General features: G+C 52.6%; 3 protein-coding genes across 11 annotated transcripts in view; 1 reads left to right on the forward strand and 2 right to left on the reverse strand.

Annotated features, from left to right (window-relative positions):
- Positions 1-2,482, reverse strand: part of strn3 (striatin, calmodulin binding protein 3) — a 28,712-nt gene extending 26,230 nt beyond the window's left edge. Inside the window, exon 1 of the mRNA XM_036541908.1 lies at positions 2,041-2,482. Coding sequence (XP_036397801.1) covers positions 2,041-2,298 — 258 coding nt within the window. The 5' untranslated portion in view covers positions 2,299-2,482. The remainder of the gene's footprint in view (positions 1-2,040) is intronic.
- On the forward strand, positions 1,622-7,601 carry ap4s1 (adaptor related protein complex 4 subunit sigma 1). 4 transcript variants are annotated; one of them, XM_036541911.1, is made up of 7 exons: positions 1,622-1,763; positions 3,533-3,707; positions 4,179-4,325; positions 5,797-5,883; positions 6,469-6,537; positions 6,945-6,956; positions 7,262-7,567. In XM_036541911.1, the coding sequence occupies exons 3-7, from the start codon at positions 4,188-4,190 to the stop codon at positions 7,388-7,390; spliced, it is 435 nt and encodes a 144-aa protein (XP_036397804.1). In that variant the 5' UTR covers positions 1,622-1,763; positions 3,533-3,707; positions 4,179-4,187; the 3' UTR covers positions 7,391-7,567. The 4 variants fall into 4 exon arrangements, with proteins under 4 accessions (XP_036397804.1, XP_036397805.1, XP_036397802.1 ...); XM_036541912.1 differs by having other exon boundaries at positions 4,182-4,325; XM_036541909.1 differs by lacking the exon at positions 3,533-3,707 and having other exon boundaries at positions 7,262-7,601.
- Positions 7,602-7,750: 149 nt separating this feature from the next.
- hectd1 (HECT domain containing 1) overlaps positions 7,751-25,741 on the reverse strand; it is a 47,077-nt gene continuing 29,086 nt past the window's right edge. For 2 of the 6 annotated variants that reach the window (XM_036541901.1, XM_036541902.1), the window contains 19 exons: positions 25,385-25,561; positions 23,297-24,133; positions 22,166-22,387; positions 21,801-21,934; positions 19,581-19,737; positions 18,877-19,099; positions 18,735-18,789; positions 18,302-18,484; positions 17,334-17,547; positions 15,462-15,544; positions 15,205-15,332; positions 13,101-13,302; positions 12,487-12,624; positions 10,919-11,526; positions 9,663-9,741; positions 9,238-9,331; positions 8,983-9,133; positions 8,655-8,799; positions 7,751-8,436 (listed from right to left, as the gene is read on the reverse strand). In XM_036541901.1, coding sequence (XP_036397794.1) covers positions 8,299-8,436; positions 8,655-8,799; positions 8,983-9,133; positions 9,238-9,331; positions 9,663-9,741; positions 10,919-11,526; positions 12,487-12,624; positions 13,101-13,302; positions 15,205-15,332; positions 15,462-15,544; positions 17,334-17,547; positions 18,302-18,484; positions 18,735-18,789; positions 18,877-19,099; positions 19,581-19,737; positions 21,801-21,934; positions 22,166-22,387; positions 23,297-24,133; positions 25,385-25,561 — 3,968 coding nt within the window. In that variant the 3' untranslated portion in view covers positions 7,751-8,298. The remainder of the gene's footprint in view (positions 8,437-8,654; positions 8,800-8,982; positions 9,134-9,237; positions 9,332-9,662; positions 9,742-10,918; positions 11,527-12,486; positions 12,625-13,100; positions 13,303-15,204; positions 15,333-15,461; positions 15,545-17,333; positions 17,548-18,301; positions 18,485-18,734; positions 18,790-18,876; positions 19,100-19,580; positions 19,738-21,800; positions 21,935-22,165; positions 22,388-23,296; positions 24,134-25,384; positions 25,562-25,741) is intronic. The other 4 variants (XM_036541903.1, XM_036541907.1, XM_036541905.1 and 1 more) reach the window with 4 other exon arrangements.

Below are 25,741 nucleotides of genomic sequence, written 5' to 3' on the forward strand. Positions count from 1 at the left end.
CACTTCACTGCACTATTTCCCTGCAAATCAAAAATCTACAGCCAGTAGCTGAGCACCAAACTGCAGATACCTAAACTTTCACATTTCTGAGAATAAGTTATTTATACATAAGTCTATATATGTTATGCTTTCTATTGGAGTACGGTAATCACTATTTAAAAAACTTAGTAAAGTCAATAATGTTAATCCTTTATGCAGTAATTATGTAAACAACACCTTCAAGCTTGTATATTTACATAAACCTTTTACAAGCATGGAGAACTGAGATGTTGAATGAATGTGAAAAAAGAATCAAACTATCACACTTTTCATTTTAATGTGTGCTGCACCACAACTATGCCAATGGCCTACTCATCTCCCCATGGAGAACAGATACTGCATGTATTATGAAATTTTAAACTTCATTGCATTAGGCATGCCAGTGCTGACTGGGAAAGAGTTTAAAGAGGATCTGTTACCATGTGCTGTAGTATCTGAACCAAGTCTTGTCATAAGACACGCATTAGACAGCACAGAGATCCTCTGAGCTCCAGCTGTGTCCTAATTGAGAAGTGAACAGCATTCCACAGAGACTGACGAGGTGACACACTTTCTAGCAGAGGTTTGATTTGCTCCACCACACACTCAGGTGTTACGGATATGAAAAGGCTGTGATTTTACTTTAAAAGCAAGATCTCAGCTGGAAATGTGTCAGAACCCTTGCCCTGGCACACAGGCTTCCGCGCCACGGGCATGACCTCACACGCAGTGCGCATCGGAGGGAGGGCGGCAGACAATAGACCGCAAGTCGGACATTCCTGTGTCCCGATCGCATCGAGCTGGTGTTCAACTTTTACTTCCTCCAAAAAAGCAGTCAAGAGAAGCAGAGGGGAAGTAGGCAAATTTAACGTAGCTGGTTGTAACCTGTGAGATATGGTTTAGAGTTGTCACAAGTGATTAACGCTTGTGTTATTTAAAGTTGCTGTCGTGTTGTTGCACAATGCGGAGCGCAGATCGGCACGGATGCCGCCCGGATCCGCCGTTTAGTGCCCTTCCCGAAGATCCCTGACTGTCCCTTTGTCTAAAACCGCACCGTCCCTCTTTATTTAGGATGTGATTTCAGCTTCCACAAAAACAATGACGCGCTCGCACAGCAATGCTAAAGGGTGGCAGGGACAATCGATAGCTAACACGCTACACCATTAGCTGGCTAAACCGAAGAAAGCTGTCCTAAAATTCACATGACAGACTATGAGGCCCAGGAGTAGCAGACGAAACCATAAGAAATAAAGTATTGTTATTACGATGTGTCAAATCAAAAATACTCAGGTGGGAGGGGGAAGCTGGTGGAGGAAAGCTGTCAGTAAATATAGCTAAGCAGGCTAAAAGTGAGCTAGCACAAACACAGCTACAGCTACGCCAGCCTGCTCGCTCTCTGGCTAATATAGCAAAATCACCTTAGTCCTCAATATATATGATGTCGGATTATCATTATGATGGACAAATGACATGTGAAACTTACTATAAAAGGTCTGAGGAATAAGAAATTCCCTTCCAGACGCAGCCTGCCCCCTATTTAGCAGCTATGCTAAAGTTAGCTCTGCTAGCCGCTGGCTAACACCCCCCGGCCGCCATATTAGCAGTCAAAATGGCAGCGCGGAGCATTCACTAACAGCCAGGCAGCTGCACTTTCACACGTTCCTCCTCTTCTCCCTGTCGCCACCAAACCGAAAGAGTTATACTGTCTGTACAACAGGAAAATTCACATTTCCGATACACAAAAGGTAAGAAACCATGCCATTTACTCCCGCTGATTATGTGACTCCCAAAGCTACCGAGTCAGTGCTAGCTGGCTATTATGCCCAGGTCTGGGTTCGCCGATCCGGCCGGGCAGCGAGTGCAACTGTATGGAAATATGGATTTATGGATATGTGGATATAGAGCTGTATGTGTATCAGCTGCAGGGCCCAGCCCGCTAATCTATCCATACACCCAGCTATAGCAGTATCAGATCCTGCGCTTCCTCGACTGCCTAACACAGTATTATTCGTTATCCGATACCTGGAGCTCGGCCCTCTCCACCTCCCAGTGCGCCCTCTCCATCTCGAAGCGGGCCCATTCGTGCTGGATGTAGTGCAAGATCCCCGGGATGGTGTACTGCTGAGGCCGCGGCAGCTCGTCCTGCTGCTGCGGGCCCATCCCGGCGCCTCCTCCCCCCTCGGTCGGGGGATTAGCGGCGTTATTATTCCCCTGCTGCGGAGATGGCTGCTGCCTCGGAGTGGCCATTCCTCCTCCTCCTCCTCCGGGGTGTTCATCCATGTTTTAAAGAGAGGAAACTCCCCGCAGCGATAGCAGCGTATTTTCGCGCAGATCCGCCTGTCCCGGTTCCGATCAGCGCCGTGTATCACCCTTACGGTTCCGTTCCCCGCGTCGCGGTGCGCTGTTTGGGATTTAGTGTCAGAGCAGCGCGGAGGTGCCGGCCGCCATTAGTGCGCTCCCTGGATGTGAGTCTCCTCTGTGCGGGGGTGAGGGGGGGTGCGGAGGGGAGGGGGAGGGGGTGGGGGGTGCGGGAGACGCGCCGCGCTGCATCATGGGACGGTCAGCCTGCTTTCCCAATCGCGCGTCCAAATACAGTACTGGCACACACTGGGCATGCGCGCTGGAACACATGGCGACCCCACCAAAGATGGTTTGACCACAATCATGGACGGCATAAAATGCGGCCTGGAAAAACGCCATGTCTTTGAATGTCCTGCAAACTGCGCTGTTTGCGTGTGCCACTGTTGCGCGTCAATCAATAGAAGCGCGTCCGCCGTCCTTTCATATAGAAAAATACATTAGGGATATAATGAAAAAGCTGTCTGCTGTCCCACTTATTCATGTAGCCTAATATTGTGTGCAGCGCGCAACATCAATAAATCAACTATGAAGTTCCTACTGTTGGAATATTTTTTGGAGTTACCTAACCTTTTTAAATCGCCGTGATAATTTTAGTATCACTCTGGTGCAAGTAATCTCTGGGGATTTGAGACTTCAGACTGAGATTTCTTCAGGTATTCACTTCGACGCCATATGTTAATTCACCATTTAGACATATAATACATATACAGACATGCTAAACTGTAATGCTCAGCTTGTATGTTTTAACTACAAATCAATACTGATCTAACATCTTGTGAAATTCTGAGGTCACTGGTTAAACAGTAGCTGGTTTGTGCTACTCTCCCCTGTGATCTAGGGCAGTCTTTGGGTTTGCTGTGTTTTTTGGCTAACAACAAATATATACCTGTTTAAATGTCACGTTAGTCTTACTCATTTACAGACTTTCCATGTGTCTCATTTGTATCTGAATCTGACCTAGCGTATTTCATATGAATATGGTCCCAGTATAAGATGCTTTGAATCTGGTTTTTTGAGGTTTTCATGTCTTTCACTTGGTTTGGGCATTTGCCTCAAATTATCTAATAGTGACCTTTCCTCCTGTATTCTTCCTCTGAAGGTCCTGTGGTCCGAGTTCAATGCTTTATACTGTATTCTCTGAAACTACATTCAGGTTTGCAAAAGAAAGGCCTTTGAACACCCCAAATATACTGTCCTGGATACAATGGCCTGCATTGCAGATAAGTAAGGGAACCCCAGCCATGGAAAACTGTTCAAATGGCAATGACCGTGACTGAATTAGGCTGTGGAGACGTCCTTTGTCTGTCGGTTGGGTGAGTCTATCTGTGGTGAGTTGCTGCAGTGCTGGCCGCTGCATAGGCTGATCTCTGTGCACCGTTAGCTGCAGCTCGCGTCTGACCCACTGAAAAAGAGGGCATCATTGTGCATTTTTCCTGACTGCACATAAACTGAAGATAGCTGTTTAAAATGGTGGTGAATGGTGGCTGATAGCCATGAGCGAAGGTCAGTCAGGAGTCGTTCATTTTAATGCACTGAACTTGAACAGATGGTCCATGCGGGGTTAAAGGGCCGAGGGTAGGCAATGGAAGAATGCGTCAGCTGGCAGCTGCTTTTCCTTATCCTCACTCACTAACGTTTATTATACCATACATGCAACCAGAATCAAAAACTGACATTTTGATTTTCAGACACCTCCTTTCAGACTTCTGTAGCTATTAAGATTCGACTGCTTGTTGGCTGGGTTGATGGAATGATTGACTGAATGATCGGTGCTTGAAAGCTGTGTTTTCCTTGTTTAGCAGGATATAATGATCAGGTTCCTGTTGATGGTGAACAAACAGGGCCAGACCCGCCTGTCCAAGTACTATGAGCCCGTGGACGTCGCCAAGAGAGCGTCGCTGGAGACTGATGTGGTGAAGAGCTGTCTGTCACGCAAGAAAGAGGAGGTGGGAGGAGAACCTGCCTCTGGCTGCAGTGCCTGGCCAGGCCTGTAGAGGGCGACTGGGGCAGTGGGGGGGAAGTGGCCAGAGGCTATAGGGCAGACATTTACATTTATTTATTTAGCAGACGCTTTTATCCAAAGCGACGTACAAAAGTGCATACAGCAAGTATAGCGACAGTACAGGGACAGGATGTGTACAGTTCCACAATGAGACAGTTCTCAGCTGAGAGCAAGGTCTGTTTGAGGACACAGTACTATCCAATTTGTACAACTACAGCCTATAGGGCAACTATACAGCAAACTTCAACAACTTCAAACAGCGCGATGAGTGTCAGGGTAAAGGCGGCGACAAGAAAACAATTCAAAAAGCAGACTGACCTGTGTCTCTAATGGCAGCGCTGGCCTGCAGCTGTGGAGATGGACGTGTCCTCAGACGCTGTCACTCCTCTCCCAGCTCCCATCCGCAGCATCGTCACTGTCCTCTCTGCCTGCCAGTCACACCCCCCCCCCCCACCCCCCCCCCCCCCCCCCCCCCCCCGGGCACAAAAGCACATTCTGCAGGGTTTTTTACTCACCTAGTCCACATGACCTTATAGAACACAAAAACAGGCTGTGTAAGGGTTCCATTTTTCAGTCATCATGGCGGCTTCGAGTTTTCTCCAAAATAAGAGCATACTGACCTGAGCAAATTTCTGATTCTCCCAGCAATGGCAAACTGGAAAGATATAACTGTATATAAATTCTTTATCAATGTGTTCTTCATGTAGGAAAATAATAAACCAAGTCAATTAGGTGCCTTTAAAATCAATACATTAAGGAAGGGGGCATTTCTTACCTCTCAGTCCAGGGTCACATGGTCCTTTGATTAGCCTTGCCTCCTCATTCCGATGGATCTGCAGGTGACCTTTGCTCTACCTCCCACATAACATCAAACAGCAAACCTGTCACCACGTTACAGGAAAACATGCATTTTCATGTTTTCATAAGTTCTGTCTTTTCCAGACAGCGGTATGGGGTCATGTGACCCTACCATTACACTGCTCATTCCAGCCAAAGTTCTGCAGTGCTGAAGCTTGCTGAAGGGGTGTTCCACCTTTCCTGACCCTGGTGTGACCTCTGGCTGGGTTCTGACCCAGACGTCTACATCCACTCATCCCATCTGGCCCCACACTGCTCGTTTCCACAGGATCTGATCCAGATCCCAGTCCACAGGTTTCTGAAGTAGAACAAATCCATTCCATTCCATTCCAGATCACAGCTGCTGTCTGCCAGTGGTACTGTAGGAGCTGAACAGCCACTGCTGCGCATCAGTACAGTCTGCCATGACCCTGATGCAGCAAACGCAGCTAATCCATACGCATCTTCCATAACCCCAGAGCTGGGATTACAGTTGCATTCTGGGAGGGGCCCTGGGGCGCGGGCAGCGTGTGGCAGGTGCTGTGTGGCTGTTTGAGGTGTAGCTCTGTCTCCTGCAGTGCTCCTTTGTGGAATACAAGGACTACAAGCTGGTGTACCGGCAGTATGCGGCCCTCTTCATCGTGGTGGGAGTCGACGAGACCGAGGTGAGTCAGACTTACGTAATCACAAGCCTCTTTAAAGATCAAAGGACAGGTGCGAAATTTGCTAAAATGAATTTGTGTCTAAAGAGGTTGAATAAAGGTCCACACACTATAAATTTCTCTGAAGAGAGCAAACAGAGACTGCAATAGAGACAGGGACTCCCCTTATAGAAATGCAGGACATACAGGTTACATTCAAACAATCTGGCCTATCAAAGCTTCTCATGATCATTGTTTTTCAGATTTTGAGTGAAACGGGCACATTTATGTTGTTGTTACTATACATACGGCTGGATTGTACATACAGATTAATAGCCTCTTGCATAAAATTCTGAAATAAATGTGGACAGAACCGTCATTCCTGACAGTCTGCAGCATGACAGACAGGCAGGATCTGAGCATTCTGCTGGGGTGGAAACTCCACTCTCTCAGCTCAGTCCAACTACACATCCTACCGAAAAAGACTCGCCCATCTCCAAGCTGATGAAACTCTTTACTTCTGGATAGTTCTTGGACATGCGGATATTCCGCTGTGGCATTTGCTCGTGTTGCACTGCCGAGTGTGACTGCCGTGTCTCTCTCCTGCAGAATGAGCTTGCCATCTTTGAGCTGGTGCACAACTTTGTGGAGGTACTGGACAAGTACTTCAGCCGTGTGGTGAGTCCTGTGACTGGCTGCTTCTCCAGGCTGCCTCAGCACTGAGGTCATTCTGTGTGAAAGCACACTCTAAGCTGAGCCCCGCGCTGAGCCCCGCGCTGAGCCCCGCGCTGAGCCCCTCGCTGAGCCCCTCGCTGAGCCCCGCGCTGAGCCCCGCGCTGAGCCCCCCGCTGAGCCCCTCGCTGAGCCCCGCGCTGAGCCCCGCGCTGAGCCCCATGATTCCATCCTCAATGATCAAGTTAATTTCACACAGAATGATCCCATTTTGCCCCCAAACACAAACCTTTCCACTTGCTGAAGATGCTGTTGTTTTGAAGGTGAAATCATCTTCCTTTTTTAACTCACAGCAGCAACTGTGTGAGATAGTGCGTGTATCAGGTTATAACTGCATTTTCCTTTTTCTGCAGAGTGAGTTGGATGTATCCTTTATCTGTGAAGCTTGACTGCTTAAACGAAGAGGCTCTGAGCAGTCATTTGGTTCACGTTTCCCATCGCTGTGTTTGGGAATACACTGTCACTCTGTCAGTGGCCTTAGCCAGGTGAGGGTTTCAGAGATCAAGAATCAGTAATACTGCAGTAAAACTGACCAAAGTAAGAGTACCCTTGCAGTTGAACTGTTTTTTTTTTGTTTACTCACTTGCATACTGAATGTACATCCTGAATACCAGGCCTGAGACGTGGGGAGGATCTGCCTGCTCTGTTTTGCTTTAACTCCAGACCTCAGATCATGTTTAACCTGGACAAGGTGCACATTATCCTGGATGAGATGATCCTCAACGGACACATCGTGGAGACCAACAAGAGTCGCATTCTGGCCCCCTTACTGGTCCTGGATAAAATGGCGGAGAGCTGAACAGAAAAGTCAACAGGAGATCCCACCTCACTGCATCCATGCAGCTCTACCTGTAGGGCAATAAATGTATTGATAAATATGTTCAAGTTTCACAGTATGAACTGATTTTCAATCTCCGTTATGAGGAAGGATTTTAGTACAAAGAAATTCCATGGATTTCAGACGATGTGGTACAAAAACTCAAAGGACACCAGTATTCATACTTTGCAAACATTTTAATGATTATTTTTTTTTGGAGCATACACATTTGAAAATATTCTGTTTACTTCAAACCGCAACTCGAGTTAAATAAATGTTTATAATATACAAAGAAAATACAAGGGAAAGCTTAGCTTGCTTTTATTTCTTTAAATGTGCCTTGCACCTAAACCAGTGTTTTTGTCTCTATAGCTTTATTGTAAAATTACACAAATGCACTCAGGGACTTTGATCCTCATAGCAGGGCACTGAAACAATCAAACGTAGTCACACGGTAGGGAAAGCAAAAGGAGTGGACAGAAAGCCATGTGCATGATTGTATGCTGTCAGATAAAAAGGAAAAGAGAAAAGAATCTAATACTCAAACGGTGCAGGCACTAGTAAAACTGAAAACCTGTTGAGGAAACGCCCAAACACTCTACAGTCACAGCTCTACAGAGGCAGACGCCCCACCCCCCTGCCCGGGGCGGCTCTGCGGGGGCGAGTCGGGGGCCAGCCTCTCACCCCTGCAGCAGCACGCGGTCCCGGGACATGGGCAGGGCGGGGCGCACGCATCCTCATCAGTAGCTAGTAGAGTCATCATGGGCCTCATTTCCTAAAGCTTTGGGGAGAGAGGGGAGGGTCTCAGAGAGCACAGCTTGTTTTTCTTTATTTTTTGCAACAGAAACACAACAGGCTTCACCAGTGTGGGGCAGGGGGAGGGGCGTCGCTCAGTTCAGGTGGAAACCCTTCTCCATGGTGGCAGCCAGGAGGCGCTCTCTCATAATCTCCTCTGACGAGTACTCCGGCAGCTTCAGGTAGTGCACGCAGGTGTTCACCGAGGGGTAGCTGGCGTCCGTGGCATCCACCTGGGATAGACAGGTGTGTCACTAACACTCCCACACAGCACAAACACAGGTGTCTCGTTTCACCACAAACCCCATGAGGGAATTCTGCATACGTCACGCTCACACTGAAAACTGAATCTGATTCACTTGCATTCAGCTATAACTTTCCTGCAGCTGCGTATGTACTGAACACCTGGCACTCGGGTATCGCAGAAGTAACCCATCCAGTCGATCTCTACCTTGCGCACGATGGTGAGGCGAGGGTGCAGGTTGGCAAGACCACCAGGGGGCAGAGTGGAGCAGCCTGTGGTGAACTGCAGGAATGCTTTTCTCTCGTCTGACGACATTCCACAGAGCACCCGCACAAAGCGCAGGAATCCGGGGCTGCAGAGAGAGCAGGAATCTCACAGATCTCAGCACAGCCATGTCAGAGCCATGCTCATCCTACAGCCACTGCACCTGCCCTGGGCATGACACCCCAACTGTACTCAGGTCTCTGCTGTTATAACATACCTGGCTCTGCTGTAGAGCTCTGTAATATACCTGTCTATGCTGTAGAATCCATACCTGTCTCTGGTGTAGCCCAGTTTCGGCTCAGTGTAGTTGACAATGTCCTCCGCAGTCCAGGACGGAGACTGATTCCCACACAGGATCATCTGCACCTCCCTGTGGCTGAAGGAGCTGAGCTTCTCCATGGGGAAGACGCGGTTGAAGCCATCTTCAGAGAGGAGACAAGCACACACTTCACTACACACAGCCCCGCACTTAATAAAACGCACAGCTAACATGCCCCGTCACACACTCAAGTCGCCTTGCACTGACCTCGGAAGGCCTCCATCTGCTTCTGGATCCCTGTGTGCATGCAGAAGTCAAACATGAGCTCCACATACTCCTCCGCGTTTTCCATGGTCACCATCTGCAGAGAGACGCACAGGGACACCTGAGCTGGAGAAGCCCCATCTGACCGCACACCCCACTGCACAGCCAGCACTGCAAACCTCCAGCTCCCCCCAGCACATGCTAAAGGGCTAACTCCCATCTCTACACAAACAGAGTGGCCCTGCCAGCATACACACCACACACCCAGCGCTGGGAATACTGGGAGACGTTCATGTGACAATAAAAACAATTAATATCAAATAATAAATCCATTACTCTTAATCTTACTCATTTTTTACTGTACACATGACTTTTGATAAAAGTAGTATTTGGGACCCATTCAGCGTGTTCCCTGAACCTGCACGCACCTCATCCTCGCCGTTGGGCTTCAGGTCCACTGCGGAGAAGCCGTGCACTTTGGACGAGGGGCAGAACTGGAAATTCAGCCTGGAGGAAAAGGGCGTGAGTCAGTGCGGAGAGGCTCACTTACTGTCAGTGTGTTTCAGCGTGTACATCTTACTGAAGCTTCAGCTCAAACAAAAACTCACGATCAGAATCATGTTACAGCCGCTTTGGTAAAAGGGATTCTATACAACATGCAAAGGAACTTAAAAAAAAAATCTTTTGACGTTTTTGTCCTGGAGCCACAGCTCAGTATTCTTTCTTCTCTCAACAAAAGCATGATGCACTGCTGCCCCCTGCTGGATCAGAGTGAATTGTGAGGTGAAGTGAAATGCACTGGAAGAATGGCAGAGTGCAGAGAGGAACAGGCGGAATGTGTCTGTGTGTGTGTGTGTGTGTGCGTGTGGTGTGTGTGCATGTGTGTGGTGTGGTGTGTGTGTGCGTGTGGTGTGTGTGTGCGTGTGTGCGTGGGGGGGGGGCGGGGGTGGTTTAGGGCTGGGCACTGTGTGTGCGTGCGTGTGTGTGTGTGTGTGTGTGTGTGCGTGCGTGCGTGTGGTGTGTGTGTGTGTGTGTGTGAGCGTGTGGGGGGGGGCGGGGGTGGTTTAGGGGCACTGTGTGTGTGTGTGCGTGCGTGCGTGCGTGCGCGTGCGGGGTGTGTGTGTGTGCATGTGGTGTGTGTGTGTGTGTGTGTGTGTGTGTGTGTGTGTGTGTGTGTGTGTGTGTGTGTGCGTGTGGTGTATGTGGTGTGTGTGTGTGCGTGTGTGTGCGTGTGTGTGCGTGTGGTGTATGTGGTGTGTGTGTGGTGTGTGTGTATATGTGTGTGTGTGTGTGTGTGTGTGTGTGTGTGTGTGCGTGTGGTGTGTGTGTGCGTGTGGTGTATGTGGTGTGTGCGTGTGGTGTATGTGGTGTGTGTGTGTGCGTGTGTGTGCGTGTGTGTGCGTGTGTGTGCGTGTGGTGTATGTGGTGTGTGTGTGGTGTGTGTGTATATGTGTGTGTGTGTGTGTGTGTGTGTGTGTGTGTGTGTGTGCGTGTGGTGTGTGTGCATGTGTGTGATGTGTGTGCATGTGCGTGTGGTGTGTGTGTGTGAGCGCGTGGGGGGGGGGCGGGGGTGGTTTAGGGCTGGGCACTGTGTGTGTGCGTGTGTGTGTGTGTGTGTGCGTGGGGGGGGGCGGGGGTGGTTTCGGGCCGGGCGCTGTGTGTGGGGGGGTGCAGCAGGGCTCACCCCAGGTCCTCCAGGCTGAGGGGGGGTCCGGAGCCGGTGGGGTTCTTCAGCATGAGGCCCTGCAGACGCGTGTTCTTCTCGTCCTCCGACAGGCTCTTGTTGCTGAGGATCTGCCGACGCTTCACTGCCAGCTCCTTCAGCTCCTTCAGGAACTTGGCCCGGTGGGGGTTCACCAGCTCAAAGTCCTCCCAGGTCAGGATGCCGTGGTACCAGGCTGGGGGCTTGGGCTTGGGGGGGTCCAGGATGAACTCGGACTTGGAGTCCTCGTCAAAGCTGCCCAGCGAGTAGCTGTCGTGGCCCTCCTCCGTGGACGCCTCGGACCGGATGTCGGAGAGGTGCAGGTCGGCCTCGCCGCGGGACTGGTACAGCAGCTTGCTCATGTTGCTCTTGATGTCGCCCATGCAGAGCAGCTTGAAGAAGGGCCTGGAGATGGGCAGGTCCACCAGCCGGTTGTCCTGGATGCACTTGGCCAGGAAGATGCCCAGGAAGAGGAAGAGCTTGCTGATGCGCTCCAGCTCGTCGCTGTCCTGGGGGAAGGGGGCGGGGAACAGCCCGCAGGACCGCTGCACGTAATACCCAGGGGGCTTCAGCCCGCCTCCCAGATCCACCTGCAACACCGCAACAGCACACATAAGCACATCTACACACACACACGCACGCACGCACACACACACACACACACCATAAGCACAGCTACACACGCACACACTCACACACACTCACTCACGCACACACACACCGTAAGCACAGCTACACACGCACGCATGCGCACACACACACACACACACACACACTATTTCTAGAGTTAAATCTCTGTTTCCTCAAAGCTAAAATTAGCTAGAATTTCTCCAATCTAGTGTTCTAATTGCACCAGTTTAATCGCACCGGTGTGACCGTACGCGTGAAAGGGTTAAAAGGAAAACTTAAAATAAAGACCGTAAAATAAAGAATGAGTACATTTCGATTTTTTTGCAGTACTTTATACAAGCAGTGATTGTAGTAGATAGCCTACCGACATCATGAATGTTCAATTATGTTGCATGTTTAAAAACCATTAGCGTAATGTTCCCTTACCAACTTCTTCTTTGTCATTTGATTTAAAAAACAATTAAAACTGATTTAATGCAGCTACATATAGCCTACCTGTTCATGCTGCCTCAGATGCCGTTATTGTATAGTCTACAGAATTATGTAAATTAAAATATAAAATATTAAAATGTTAAATGTAAAAATGTTCAAATGTATAATACTTGTAAGTTTGCAATCACTTTCTAAGCTGTAATCAGCCTTCCCGAGAATTTTGCAGAAAAATGGAACAAGTTGTTCATGTGCAAACGTTATGGGTCGGCTTTGTGTGTTGTGCGGGGGTCGGAGGGCGGCCCTGGAGGGCGGCCCCCAGCGGGGGTTGAGGTAAACCGCTAAATTTCTTGCTTTATTACCGCGGGATGAAAAAATCATTACCGTCACAGCCCTATCTCTGATGCAGGGACAGTCACACTGCTCTGATGCTGGGACAGTCACACTGCTCTGAGGCAGTGATGAGTGAGGCTGAGAGAGGCAGAACTTGCCTGGCGAGACTCGTCGTCTGGGAAATCGTCGTCACAGAGCCAGATACCGAGCGACGTCCTCTGGAACTCCGCTGCCACCAGGGCGTAGAACTCCAAGGTGGGACCCAGCCCTGTGCCCTCCTCCCCGAGGAACTCCACCTGCAGAGGGAGAGTCACCCGTCAGAGCCTGCATCCGCACACCTGCACGCCCCACACGCAAACCCAGCCACCCAAACGCATGCAGACACTGAAATGGAGCTGCTCACACAGCCCTAATGAGGGCCAGTCTCCATCTGAGACACATGCGCTAACCTGTATGAGGGCCGGTCTCCATCTGAGACACATGCGCTAACCTTTATGAGGGCCGGTCTCCACCTGAGACACATGCGCTAACCTGTATGAGGGCCGGTCTCCACCTGAGACACATGCGCTAACCTGTATGAGGCCCGGTCTCCATCTGAGACACATGTGCTAACCTGTGGATACACCTCACTCTTCAGAGCACCTGTTATTACACTGTTTATAAGCTTTTTTTCATTTTCACTATTCACATTTGCCTGCTCTAAAAGTATCACACTAGACGCCACCACACCCATCAGGCCTTCACTGGGACGCTGAGGGGATGAGGATCGTACCTCCAGCACGGACTTCCTGTCTGCGTGGATCTGCATGACGCTCTCGGCCCACTCCATCATGCTGTCCCCGCGCGGCACCTTCACACGTTCATGTTTGAGCCGGCCCACGCGGAACTCGCCGGGGTCGTCCCTGCGCACCGTGGTGGCCGGCCGGGACCGCTCCATTGTGGCCTCGCGCCGGTTCTGCAGCCACACGATCGCCCTGTGGAGAGAGAGAGCGTCTGCGTTAGCCCTGCGTAGAGAGAGAGCGTCTGTGTTAGCCCTGTGGAGAGAGAGAGCGTCTGTGTTAGCCCTGCGGGGAGCGAGAGCGTCTGTGTTAGCCCTGCGGGGAGAGAGAGCGTCTGTGTTAGCCCTGCAGAGAGAGAGCGTCTGCGTTAGCCCTGCGGAGAGAGAGCGTCTGCGTTAGCCCTGCGGGGGGAGAGAGTGTCTGCGTTAGCCCTGCGGAGAGAGAGCGTCTGCGTTAGCCCTGCGGAGAGAGTGTCTCTATTAGCCCTGCGGAGAGAGAGAGCGTCTGCATTAGCCCTGCGGAGAGAGAGAGCGTCTGTGTTAGCCCTGCGGAGAGAGTGTCTCTATTAGCCCTGCGGAGAGAGAGCGTCTGCATTAGCCCTGCGGAGAGAGAGAGCGTCTGTGTTAGCCCTGCGGAGAGAGCGTCTGTGTTAGCCCTGCAGAGAGAGAGCGTCTGCGTTAGCCCTGCGGAGAAAGAGAGCGTCTGCGTTAGCCCTGCGGAGAAAGAGAGCGTCTGCGTTAGCCCTGTGGAGAGAGAGCGTCTGCGTTAGCCCTGTGGAGGGAGAAAGCATCTGCGTTACCCCTGCGGAGAGAGAGAGCGTCTGCGTTAGCCCTGCGGGGGGAGAGAGAGCGTCTATGTTAGCCCTGCAGAGAGAGAGAGCGTCTGCGTTAGCCCTGCAGAGAGAGAGAGCGTCTGCGTTAGCCCTGCGGAGAGAGAGAGAGCGTCTGCGTTAGCCCTGCGGAGAGAGAGAGCATCTGCGTTAGCCCTGCGGAGAGAGAGAGCGTCTGCGTTAGCCCTGCGGAGAGAGAGAGAGCGTCTGCATTAGACACCATCACCCTGTGGGGAGAGTGCCTGCGTTAGGACCCCTCCAATGTGAAATTTGCCCCAAAATGCAGTCCTTAATTTTCTCAAGTGCTGTAGTTTTGTTTCTATAACAAAGCCTCTTTCTTGAGACTGCTCTGTCCTTCAACAAATAACATAACAGAAACTGAAATAAACCTGCTTATTTAGTCTTGTTAGCTTATCTAGACAGTGTAAAACCACTGGCATGCACAGTGAGCAGTGTAGCAGCCCGTTTGCTGTGAAACCCATTCACACGGCCACAGATGACCTGGTGACAGGAAGCTTCTGCTTTCCGCTGGGCCTGTTTGTTTTAAAGCTGATCTCAGCACAATGCAGTGGGCTGCATGCAGGTGATGGGCAGGCATCTCTGAACACCTTGAACACTCTTGAGCACCGCAGCCGCTGCAGTCTGTTTCGGGGCCAGTCTGAGAGGCAGCCGCTGCAGCCTGAGAGGCAGCCGCTGCAGCCTGAGAGGCAGCCGCTGCAGTCTGTTTCGGGGCCAGTCTGAGAGGCAGCCGCTGCAGTCTGAGAGGCAGCCGCTGCAGTCTGAGAGGCAGCCGCTGCAGTCTGTTTCGGGGCCAGTCTGAGAGGCAGCCGCTGCAGTCTGAGAGGCAGCCGCTGCAGTCTGAGAGGCAGCCGCTGCAGTCTGTTTCGGGGCCAGTCTGAGAGGCAGCCGCTGCAGCCTGAGAGGCAGCCGCTGCAGCCTGTTTCGGGGCCAGTCTGAGAGGCAGCCGCTGCAGTCTGAGAGGCAGCCGCTGCAGTCTGAGAGGCAGCCGCTGCAGTCTGTTTCGGGGCCAGTCTGAGAGGCAGCCGCTGCAGTCTGAGAGGCAGCCGCTGCAGTCTGAGAGGCAGCCGCTGCAGTCTGAGAGGCAGCCGCTGCAGCCTGTTTCGGGGCCAGTCTGAGGTTACACTAAACGAGCTCTGATGGCTTGTGATGGGGCTCCACGCACACCATAAGCAGGGGCTGCCACTCGCTTCGCCCCCCCCGCCCCCCTGCACCCCGCAGGTGTGCCTGGCGGAGAGGACGGTGCTCACCTGGAGGCCCCGAATGCAGTGCAGGTGAAGTAGAGCTGCCGCGTCTCGAACGGGATGAGGAAAGGGCACTTGCTGGTCAGCTGTTCGCACCAGTCTGGGAGGGCCCCACTCGCCAGCGCCAGGGGCTCCTGCAGTCACACACGCACAGACCCAGCAAAGCATTTTATCTTTTCCAAACCAATTTCAAATGTTTATCCAACCACAACAACACTCCTCAAAATAACTGTTATTAAATCACTGCAAATGACAGTAATTACCTCAATCTGCTGCAGGATCTTAGTGGTGACTTTTTTGCTGGTGAACTCCTCAGGGGATGCATTGAACTGAAGATCATCCACTTCTACGAGACAGAGAGAGACGCAAAGACAGAGGCTTCATTACAAGCTCATCACTTAAAAATAAAACATAGGTGACATTATAAAATATTCCAGTACTGCAGTTCTTAGGCTACCATTAGTATGAAAGAAAGCATCCTGTCGATTCCTGCAGACAGGAGTGGCAGAAAGATCACCTGCACCTATGCAAAAAATGAAGCTTTAAAACATGAGTGTCAGCAATTTCAGACTTTCTACTGTTGTGTTGTGTCACAGTAATGTGAGGGGCAGAATGTAGCCCTCAGAACTGAATTCTCATGTTTAATGACTGACTGCACACGTATAAACTGAGAGCACACAGCAGTTTCGACAGGTTTGATACAACTATAGCAGCGTTTCCCAAATCTCTCCTGGAGTACCCCCTGCCCTGCATGTTTTAGATCTCGCCCTGCTCCAACACAGCTGATTCAAATGATCAACTCGTTATGAATTCCTGAAGCTGCTTAATAACAATCTGATCATTTACATCGGCTGTGTTGGAGCAGGGAGACTGTGTTGCTCTCTGGCAAACTGCTTTCTCACGTTGCTGACTTTGCCGCAGTGAATGGTGTTTGACAGAAGCGTTCAGCTACCAGAGGTATTTCTGCAGGCAGAGAAAACTGAAAGGTAACATCTCTCTTAAAGGATGTTACCCAGGTGATTGACAGCTTGAGTTAACACCTATAACGTTTCAGTGTTATAAAGCTGTCTCTCTCTCACACCTTACTGAGATGGTAGAGCGATTCAGAGCCCTGGCTGATGAGCCACACCCTGCAGCCCCCTGGCTTTGGTGACAGTGTGACACACACCGCAGACCCTGCCCTTCGGCAGGGGGATATTCCCACTGTTTTCCACAGAAGAGAGCACCTGCTGTACAGTACTGTATCAGCACAGAAGGCTTAAAGACACATGAAGAGGGATTTATTCCAACATAAACGAAATCATTCAACAAACAGTAGATTGATAATTATCTGTAAGTAATAACTCAGTAAAAAAAAGAATCTGAGTGTATGTTTAAGTAGAAAGGAGCCTGGTTCAGAGCACGGTCGCAGTTGTGTCTCTGACTGGATACTGAGAGACCGGAGTTGGGCGAGGCCTAGCTTCCTGCAGTGAGCATCTGGGGTGTGGGTTAGAGGGTTAGAGGGTAAGGAGGTTAGAGGGTTAGAGGGTTAGAGGGTAAGGAGGTTAGAGGGTTAGAGGGTTAGAGGGTAAGGAGGTTAGAGGGTTAGAGGGTTAGAGGGTAAGGAGGTTAGAGGGTTAGAGATTCAGAAGGTTAGAAGGTCAGAGGGTTAGAAGGTAAGGGGGTTAGAGGATTAGAGAGTAAGGGGGTTAGAGGATAAGGGTGTTAGAGGGTTAGGGATTAGAGGGTTAGGGATTAGAGGGTTAGAGGGTTAGGGATTAGAGGGTTAGAGGGTTAGAGGGTCAGAGGGGCAGAGGGTAAGGGGGTTAGAGGGTTAGAGAGTTAGAGGGTCAGAGGGTCAGAGAGAGGGTTAGAGGGTCAGAGGGGCAGAGGGTAAGGGGGTTAGAGAGTTAGAGGGTTAGAGAGTTAGAGGGTTAGAGGGTTAGAGGGTTAGAGGGTTAGAGGGTTAGGGGATTAGAGGATAAGGGTGTTAGAGGGTTAGAAGGCTAGAGGGTTACAGAGTTAAAGCGTTAGAGAGTTAGAGGGTAATGGTGTTAGAAGGTTAGAAACTTAGAGAGTTAGAGGGTTAGAGGATAAGGGGGTTAGAGGGTAAAGGGGTTTAGAGGGTTAGGGTTCAAGGGCGGGGCAGGGCCTACCTTCCTGCAGCGAGCGGCTGGAGTGGGGGTCTCCCCCGATGATGAAGAGGATGCGCAGCAGCTGCAGAACGTCCTCCATGCCGCAGGCGCTCTGGCCCGAGCCGGCCTTGGCCTGTGGCTGCTCCCGGCCCGCGCTCAGGATGTCACAGCTCTGCATGGCTGCCAGAGACCCGGGACTCAGGCCCGACGCGCGGCAGCCATGCTCACAGAAGTCCTACGGGGACAAGGGCGCGAATCATGCTCCCATCTCAGAGCTCACAGCCTGTACCCCTCACACACACTACCGTCCTCACACACACTGTACCGTCCTCACACTACCGCTCACATACTGTACCCCTCACACACACCGTGTACCCCTCGCACACACCGTACCCCTCACACACACACCGTACCCCTCGCACACACCGTACCCCTCACACACACCGTACCCCTCACACACACACCGTACACCTCACACACACACCGTACACCTCACACACACACCGTACACCTCACACACACACCGTACACCTCACACACACACCGTACACCTCACACACACCGTACCCCTCGCACACACCGTACCCCTCGCACACACCGTACCCCTCACACACACCGTACCCCTCGCACACACCGTACCCCTCACACACACCGTACACCTCACACACACCGTACCCCTCGCACACACCGTACCCCTCACACACACCGTACACCTCACACAGTACCCCTCACAACCAAAACCGGGCCCCTCACACGCAACTCTATCATTCGCTCACTTTATGTATATATGACAAAAATTAAAAACATTCCACAATCACATCCACTCAATCCATGGAAACGCATTACAGCCATAAGTCACTGAAGTTTAAGGAAGACAGCAACAACCTTTAACAGGAGGCTACACAAGCGACAGTCAGGCAAGAAAAGAAAGAAATTCAAAACAAGGAAAAAGAAAAATGTATATATACACATCTGATGCCGTTCTATACCTTGTATGCAGCTATGAGCTGAGAACAATTTCTGTTTTTCCTAATACTTTTATTAGTGCCGGTTAATTTCCAGTGGCGCAGGAAAGAGGAGTCTGCATTCTTCTGCATGTAGGTTATCAAGTCATTCTTTGGTAATTCATCAGTGCCAAGGTACTGTTCCACATGCTCTACAGACCAGCAACCCTACAACAGGAAGAGCCAAATGTTGGTCTTTCCTGATTGTAAAGTCTCACGCAATAGACATGCATTGTAATAGGATTACCACTAGAAGGCCCATGCAATTACCAAAAATATCACTGTAACATTTTACTGTGTCCTTGCTAGAGGTTAGTGAGGTCTCTGTCTATCAGACAGGAGCATTAACACATGTAAGAGAGCCACAGAAAGTGAAGGCCAGGGGTAAACTGGGGGAGGCAAAGCGCTGGACACTCACCATCTTTCCGCTCTCCTTCTCTTTGTCCGAGTCCTTCAGCTCTCTGTACATTATCCTGCAGGCAGAGACGGGCTGTGAGCAGCTCTGAAAGGCGCAGGGGGACAGAAACACGCGGCCGAGCGAGCGGCAGAGACAGGCTTACGTGTATGTGGGCTCCCAGATGCGCCTCAGTTTGTCTGATTTGACGCTGCCGTTGCAGGACAGCTGCAGCAGCTTCTGCACGTAGTAGAAGATGGTGGATTTGTAGTTGGTGAGGGGCAGCTCCACCTCGCGGGTGGTGCCCAGCCCGGACACCTTCAGGATGAGGGCCAGGTGTGGAGAGGGGGCGCACTCCACCTCCTCCTGCACCTCCGAGCGAGGGGTACCTGCGGGAGCACACTCTCAGTCAGAGGGGAGCACACACGCGCTCCTTCTCAGGTGAGAGAAGAGGGAAATCATGCTGATACAAGACTAGCCCTAATGCTGAGCCCCACTCATAGTAATGTGTCAGTGATAACGGCCCCACGCCAGCCCTGCCTGCAGCTCATAAGGAGACTCTTTGCATGGAGAGAGAGCTGTGCACGATGCCAAACAACATGTTCACCATATTACAACTGAAAAAAATGATTGACGACATGCTACACACTACAGAAAAATGGAGGAAGTCAAACCCAGCAAAGGCATTGTGAAGCATTAACAGGCAGCAGCAGCACTGAAACAGGCTTCAGGGTTTCAGGCCAGAGCTGCACATACAGCATCCTGCACTCGCTCAGCCCTCTGGATCCTGGGTCACCAGGGGACGGAGAGCAGCGTCCCGTCAGTCTGATTCACAGTGAGGCTCTCAGGTGTGCCAGCGGGCCGTCCTACCTGGGGGAGGGATCTCCAGGTCGGTGGTTTGCTGGACGTTGGTCCGGCCGGGTCGGGGGTCAAACGCAGGCACGAGCGCGGAGAACTGCCGCTTCAGCACAAAGTCATCGTCCCACGTCCTGCGCCGACCGCCTTTCGTCTCATACTCCTCCTCCTCCTGCAGCAGCAGCACAGGAGCACACTGCGTTACACACACACTGAAGCTACACAGGGGGCCAGCACAGAGGCCACATGCAGACAGTGCAACAGCGCCATCCTAAGCATCAGAAAGGTCACAAAAATACCTCACACTTGGGCGAAACCTCAAGTGGATATCCCCATCGCCCCACATTTTAACTGTATTTTTGGTTACATTTGATTTATGCCTACAACCCTCGAACCTTTCGACTGTATTGGGAGTGGTTTCAGATCCACCTACTCTACTGCTTTTAAAAGCGATTTCTGAAACGTGTATTAGCGGGCTGGCTCTGGAAACGGTCAGTGGGCCACAGCACAGACAGGGCCTGGCAGGAGCAGGATCTGACCTGAGATCCTGAGTGTGCAGCGCTGTGAGCCGGCAGGCCGGGGCTCTAACCTCCCTGATCACTGACTGCTGCCTCTCCATGACAGAGGCGGGATGCCCAGCACAACCCGCCTGCAGCATCTGCCTATTTCCACCGCTCACTCATCCTGCGCCGCTGCTCACTCATCCTCCTGCGCCGCCGCTCACTCATCCTCCTGCGCTGCCGCTCACTCATCCTGCGCCGCCGCTCACTCATCCTCCGCCGCCGCTCACTCATCCTCCTGCGCCGCCGCTCACTCATCCTCCTGCGCTGCCGCTCACTCATCCTCCTGCACCGCCGCTCACTCATCCTCCTGCACCGCCGCTCACTCATCCTCCTGCGCCGCTCACTCATCCTCCTGCGCCGCCGCTCACTCATCCTCCTGCGCTGCCGCTCACTCATCCTGCGCCTCCACTCACACATCCTCCTGCACCGCCGCTCACTCATCCTCGACTGCCGCTCACTCATCCTCGACTGCCGCTCACTCATCCTCCTGCACCGCCGCTCACTCATCCTCGACTGCCGCTCACTCATCCTCCTGCACCGCCGCTCACTCATCCTCCTGCGCCGCCGCTCACTCATCCTCCTGCACCGCCGCTCACTCATCCTCCTGCACCGCCGCTCACTCATCCTCGACTGCCGCTCACTCATCCGCCTGCACCGCCGCTCACTCATCCTCGACTGCCGCTCACTCATCCTCCTGCACCGCCGCTCACTCATCCTGCACCGCCGCTCACTCATCCTCGACTGCCGCTCACATCCTGCTGCACCGCCGCTCACTCATCCTCGACTGCCGCTCACTCATCCTCGACTGCCGCTCACTCATCCTCGACTTCCGCTCACTCATCCTGCACCGCCGCTCACTCATCCTGCGCCGCCACTCACACATCCTGCGCCTCCACTCACACATCCTCCTGCGCTGCCGCTCACTCATCCTCCTGCACCGCCGCTCACTCATCCTCCTGCACCGCCGCTCACTCATCCTCCTGCGCCGCCGCTCACTCATCCTGCACCGCCGCTCACTCATCCTGCGCCTCCACTCACACATCCTCCTGCGCCGCCGCTCACTCATCCTCCTGCACCGCCGCTCACTCATCCTCCTGCACCGCCGCTCACTCATACTCCTGCACCGCCGCTCACTCATCCTCCTGCACCGCCGCTCACTCATCCTCCTGCGCCGCTCACTCATCCTCGACTGCCGCTCACTCATCCTGCGCCGCCGCTCACTCCCCTCCCACATCCATATAAAACACTAACAAAAGGCCTGTGTGCAGTGCTGTTTTAATCAGGGCTCAGTCCTCACACACAGACTGACTGACTCCTCACACACACAGGCCTGACAGCAGTGAGGAGACTGTGAGGAGGGAGACCGTGAGGGGTAAACACCAGGCTATGCCTCGTGTGGCAGCAGCAGGCTCTCTCTGCTCGAATCCTGCTGTCTGGCATCCAGGGCAGTGTAACTGGTGAACAAGGCGAAGGTTAAAGTGCGCAGTAAAGATATGCTCTGCTGCTGAGGAAAGGGAAGAGAGAACAAACCTACATCGCTGTCACTGTCAGCACATTCACTTCAACACAACGCCCGAGACGCTGTCAGAGCACCACCCCTGGTAATCAATCTGGCCCCCTACTACTCCCTGCTAAAATTAAAATGGAAAAGCGGGCTCCCCCTGGACCTCACCAGAACCTCCTCATACTCCTGGTCCTCCTGATTGTCATCTTCATTTTCGTCCTCGTCTTCGTCTGGCTCAGGCAGGTCTTCCTCGTCATCTAACTCTGCTAGCAGTGTGTTGGCACGGCAACTGTCCAGGAAGTCTGCAGGGGGGAGGTTTGGGACAGGGGCAGGGCGTGAGAACACTGCATGGGTGTCAAAGTGAGGCAATTTAAATGTGAAGAGAGGACAGGAGGAGGTACGGGAGGGAGGGGGTTAACGGGTCACACGGACAGGAGGGAGGTGTTAGGCCGGAGGGGGTTAGGAGTGTATGTGTGGGGGAGGTTAGGGGTGGGGAGGAGTGAAATAGTTGGTATAATTCTAGCATAGCCTACCATAGAGGGAAAACTCAGCCTCCTGACCTGTGTCGCTCTCACTAGAGGTGGAGGTCAGGCTGGTCGTCAGCGTGTTACTGAGCAACTGGCCGACGGACAAACCTGTGGTTGCCGTGGCTACATTATTGCTGCTGGTTACTATGGAGGTGGACATTGTAACGGTGGAGGTGGTACCAGTGGTTGTGAGGTTAGGAAAGCTCTGAGCACCCATGAGAGGAGAAGCTGCAAACAAAACCAAAAATGCCATTAGTTTCAAAACAGAAAAAGCTGCTATTAAAACTAAATCCAGTTAAATAAAACTGCATGCTGTGCCACACAACACTGCTCACACTCACCCTTCAGGGACAACTGCTTTAAACAGCACACTACCTCAAACACTGTTAGTTAATAAGTCTGTTCACAGACACACACTGGGATAAGGCAGTCACAGCAGAGATGCAGGGAGCTGCTGGCACACTGGGGGATTGTGGGTAATGTATGTTTAGCTGAGCACACACCCAGTCTAAGATGCTTTCACTGCTCAAACACAAGCTGAGAGCAGAGAGAGGGAGGCACAGTTCCTGCAGTCTGCCACACACAGCTGGGAAGCGGCCTTCAGGCCCACCGGCCCTCCTCTACTGCAGCTCGCCGGAGCCAAGCACTGCGCATCTCCCCTGCGCTGTACTGGGCATCTCCCCTGCGCTGTACTGGGCATCTCCCCTGCGCTGTACAGCGTATCTCCCCTGCGCTGTACAGCGTATCTCCCCTGCGCTGTACAGCGTATCTCCCCTGCGCTTTACTGCACACACACACCGCCTTACTGCGCATTCTCCCCTGCGCTATACTGCGCCCACACTGCTTTACTGCGCATCTCCCCTGCGCTATACTGCGCCCACACTGCTTTACTGCGCATCTCCCCTGCGCTTTACTGCATACAGCTGATCTCCCCTGCGCTTTACTGCATACAGCTGATCTCCCCTGCGCTTTACTGCACACACACAGCTGATCTCCCCTGCACTTTACTGCATACAGCTGATCTCCCCTGCGCTTTACTGCACACACACAGCTGATCTCCCCTGCGCTTTACTGCGTACGGTGTCGGGCGCAGAATAACAGTAACGCTAACGCGGCGCTGTGGCGGGCAGTACTCACTGGCGGTGCCCATGGCGGTGCGGCCCAGCGTGTTGGTGTTGTTGTCGCTGCTGCTGCGGCTCAGGTTCATGTTGTTGGTGGCGTTGGTGCGGGACATGTTGGGCGGGCGGCGCACAAACGACTCCATGAGGCTGGCCTCACGCGACGACAGGTTGGGCACGCTGGCGCTGGAGCTCATGGGCGCGCCGGCCGCCAGCAGCGAGCTGACGGACAGGCGGGCACTGGCCGCCGAGCACAGGGGCCTCTGGGAAGGTGCGTCCTTGCTGGAGGACTCCGACACTGAGCTGACGTCCGGGGAACTGACGCTCACTAGTCCCATGGAGATGGCGGCCTCGGCGGCCGGCCGCAGCGCACTGTCGGCTTTGCGCTCGCCGCCCTCGCTGCCCGTGTCGGCCGTTAGCGTGCTGGTGCTGGAGGCGGAGCCCGCCTCCGTGTCGGCCGCGGACAGCACCACTATGGGCTCCTGGCTGTCGGCCCCCGCCGCCACGCTCCCGCCGCCCCCCCCCTGCTCCAGCAGGCTGTCTGCCCGCCGCTCCAGCTTGGCGGAGCTCAGACTGATATCGCTGCTGCTGGCCACGCTACACATGGAGCTGCTACTGCCCTTCCGGCTGGAGGAGCTGGCCCCCGCCCCCGAGGAGGAGCCCCCCTTGTCTGGACAGTTATTTTTCCCCAGGCTGCTCCAGGACTGCGCTGTGCCTGAAACAGTGGATGAGACAGGTTTGGGTGACGGCGCAGACTCAGGGTCGTACCCTGGCGCAAGCTTGAGGTCAAATTTTCCTTCTGCACCCATACGGTAAGAGTTTGAGCCACCAGCATCCCAGGTGACATCAATCCACCCTGGAAAGGGACATGAGTTTGTGAGACCCAGCAGAGAGCAGACAGCAGCAAGTCAAGACAGCAGCACGGCTCCACTCTGGACCAGACGCTGACTTCATCTACAGCTCAGTCTGAGAGCGTGTCACGCTACGCATTCACATCAACACCCAATTTAGCTATCAACTCATGCGCTCTGGTCCAGGTGAAGCAATGAGAAACATGAGTTACAGAAAATGACAAAATAAAAAGCCAAGTAGAATTTTGCAAACGCCAAGCTAAAAGCCACTCAGAAAGAAACTGAAGGATAATTCTGTCAATGTAAATATACAACAGCAATGGAGTCCATTCAACTGCTAGCAAATTGTGACATCAACATGCACTTAGCGGATTGATGGAGACATTTGGTTAAAAGTGTTTTACACTTTGCGATGTGACTGCCCAAAGATCCAACTGCAATGTAGAAGATGCTCATATAAGTATTGAAAATGTTACCTGTCAAGTTGGGGGTGAAGGGGTGGGGGGTGAGAGCACCTCAAAATACCAAACTAATAATAACAAACATGAAGCGACAGTTGGTAAGGTAAGTGAAAATATCTGAGGAATGAAATCAGGTGATTTTCTTAAAGGTGTGGGAAGGTGGCATACAGAGATTAATGTCTGTCCTGTGCAGGGGTGTAGAGTGCAGCGTTACGCTTCTGTGTCGTGCCGGAACAGCAGGAGAAATGAGTGTAACACCGCAGCCACACAGAAACAGCAGTGAAAGCTGAAATCTGGGGGACAGGAACCAATCAGCCTTTCTGAAATCCTCATTATGTAAAAAAGGATTTTGCATCACATAAAAGTGTCTTATTTCCACGAGACAGACTGCGGTACAGACGTGTCTTAGAAAGGAATGGCTCTCTTAAAATGGGCCAGCTGGAACACCATCACAGACGTGTGACCGCTAGCCAGCGACAGCCAGACACCCCCCTCCCATCACCACACTCAGCTCTCGTCTTCTCTCATTGGGCCGTATCGTAACACTCCTCAAAGCATGTAAATGCACTTGATGGTCACAATTTGTTCTCCTGCTCAGCCTCACTGCCTGTTACTGACTCCATTCTCCTCCTGCTCAGTCTCCTGGCTTTGGGTAATTCTCTCTAACCCCGCCCACCCCCCACCCCCCTGGGGGTTAATGCAGCTACACACACTGGAGCGCTGTGGCCCACTGTTACTGAGGTGCTGTGGGGCTGGGGGGCACTGAGGGGGGGCACTGAGGGGGGCGGCGCTCACCGTTGTGGGCCTCCCCGGTCACGGTGCCCTCGCCCGCCGGGGTGCCGTCCTGGTCCCGCCACTTCCAGTCGATGCCGCGCACGACGCGCGCTCCCGGCACGATGTACTTCATCACCTGCGAGCGGAAGATGCGCCGCTGACGCCGCAGGTTGGCTTCCGCCTCCTTCACCGCTTTGCCTGCCAATCACAGCGTGCATCAGCCATGACATCACCACACCTTCCCCGCCTCTGTAACGCCCTCACTGCTGCCCCTGTAACGCCCTCAGCGTCTCCGTATCGCCCTCACTGCCTCTGTAGCGCCCTCACTGCTGCCCCTGTAACGCCCTCAGCGCCTCCGTAACGCCCTCACTGCCTCTG

The sequence above is a fragment of the Megalops cyprinoides genome, chromosome 12, assembly GCF_013368585.1.
Source record: "Megalops cyprinoides isolate fMegCyp1 chromosome 12, fMegCyp1.pri, whole genome shotgun sequence".
Classification (NCBI taxonomy): domain Eukaryota; kingdom Metazoa; phylum Chordata; class Actinopteri; order Elopiformes; family Megalopidae; genus Megalops; species Megalops cyprinoides.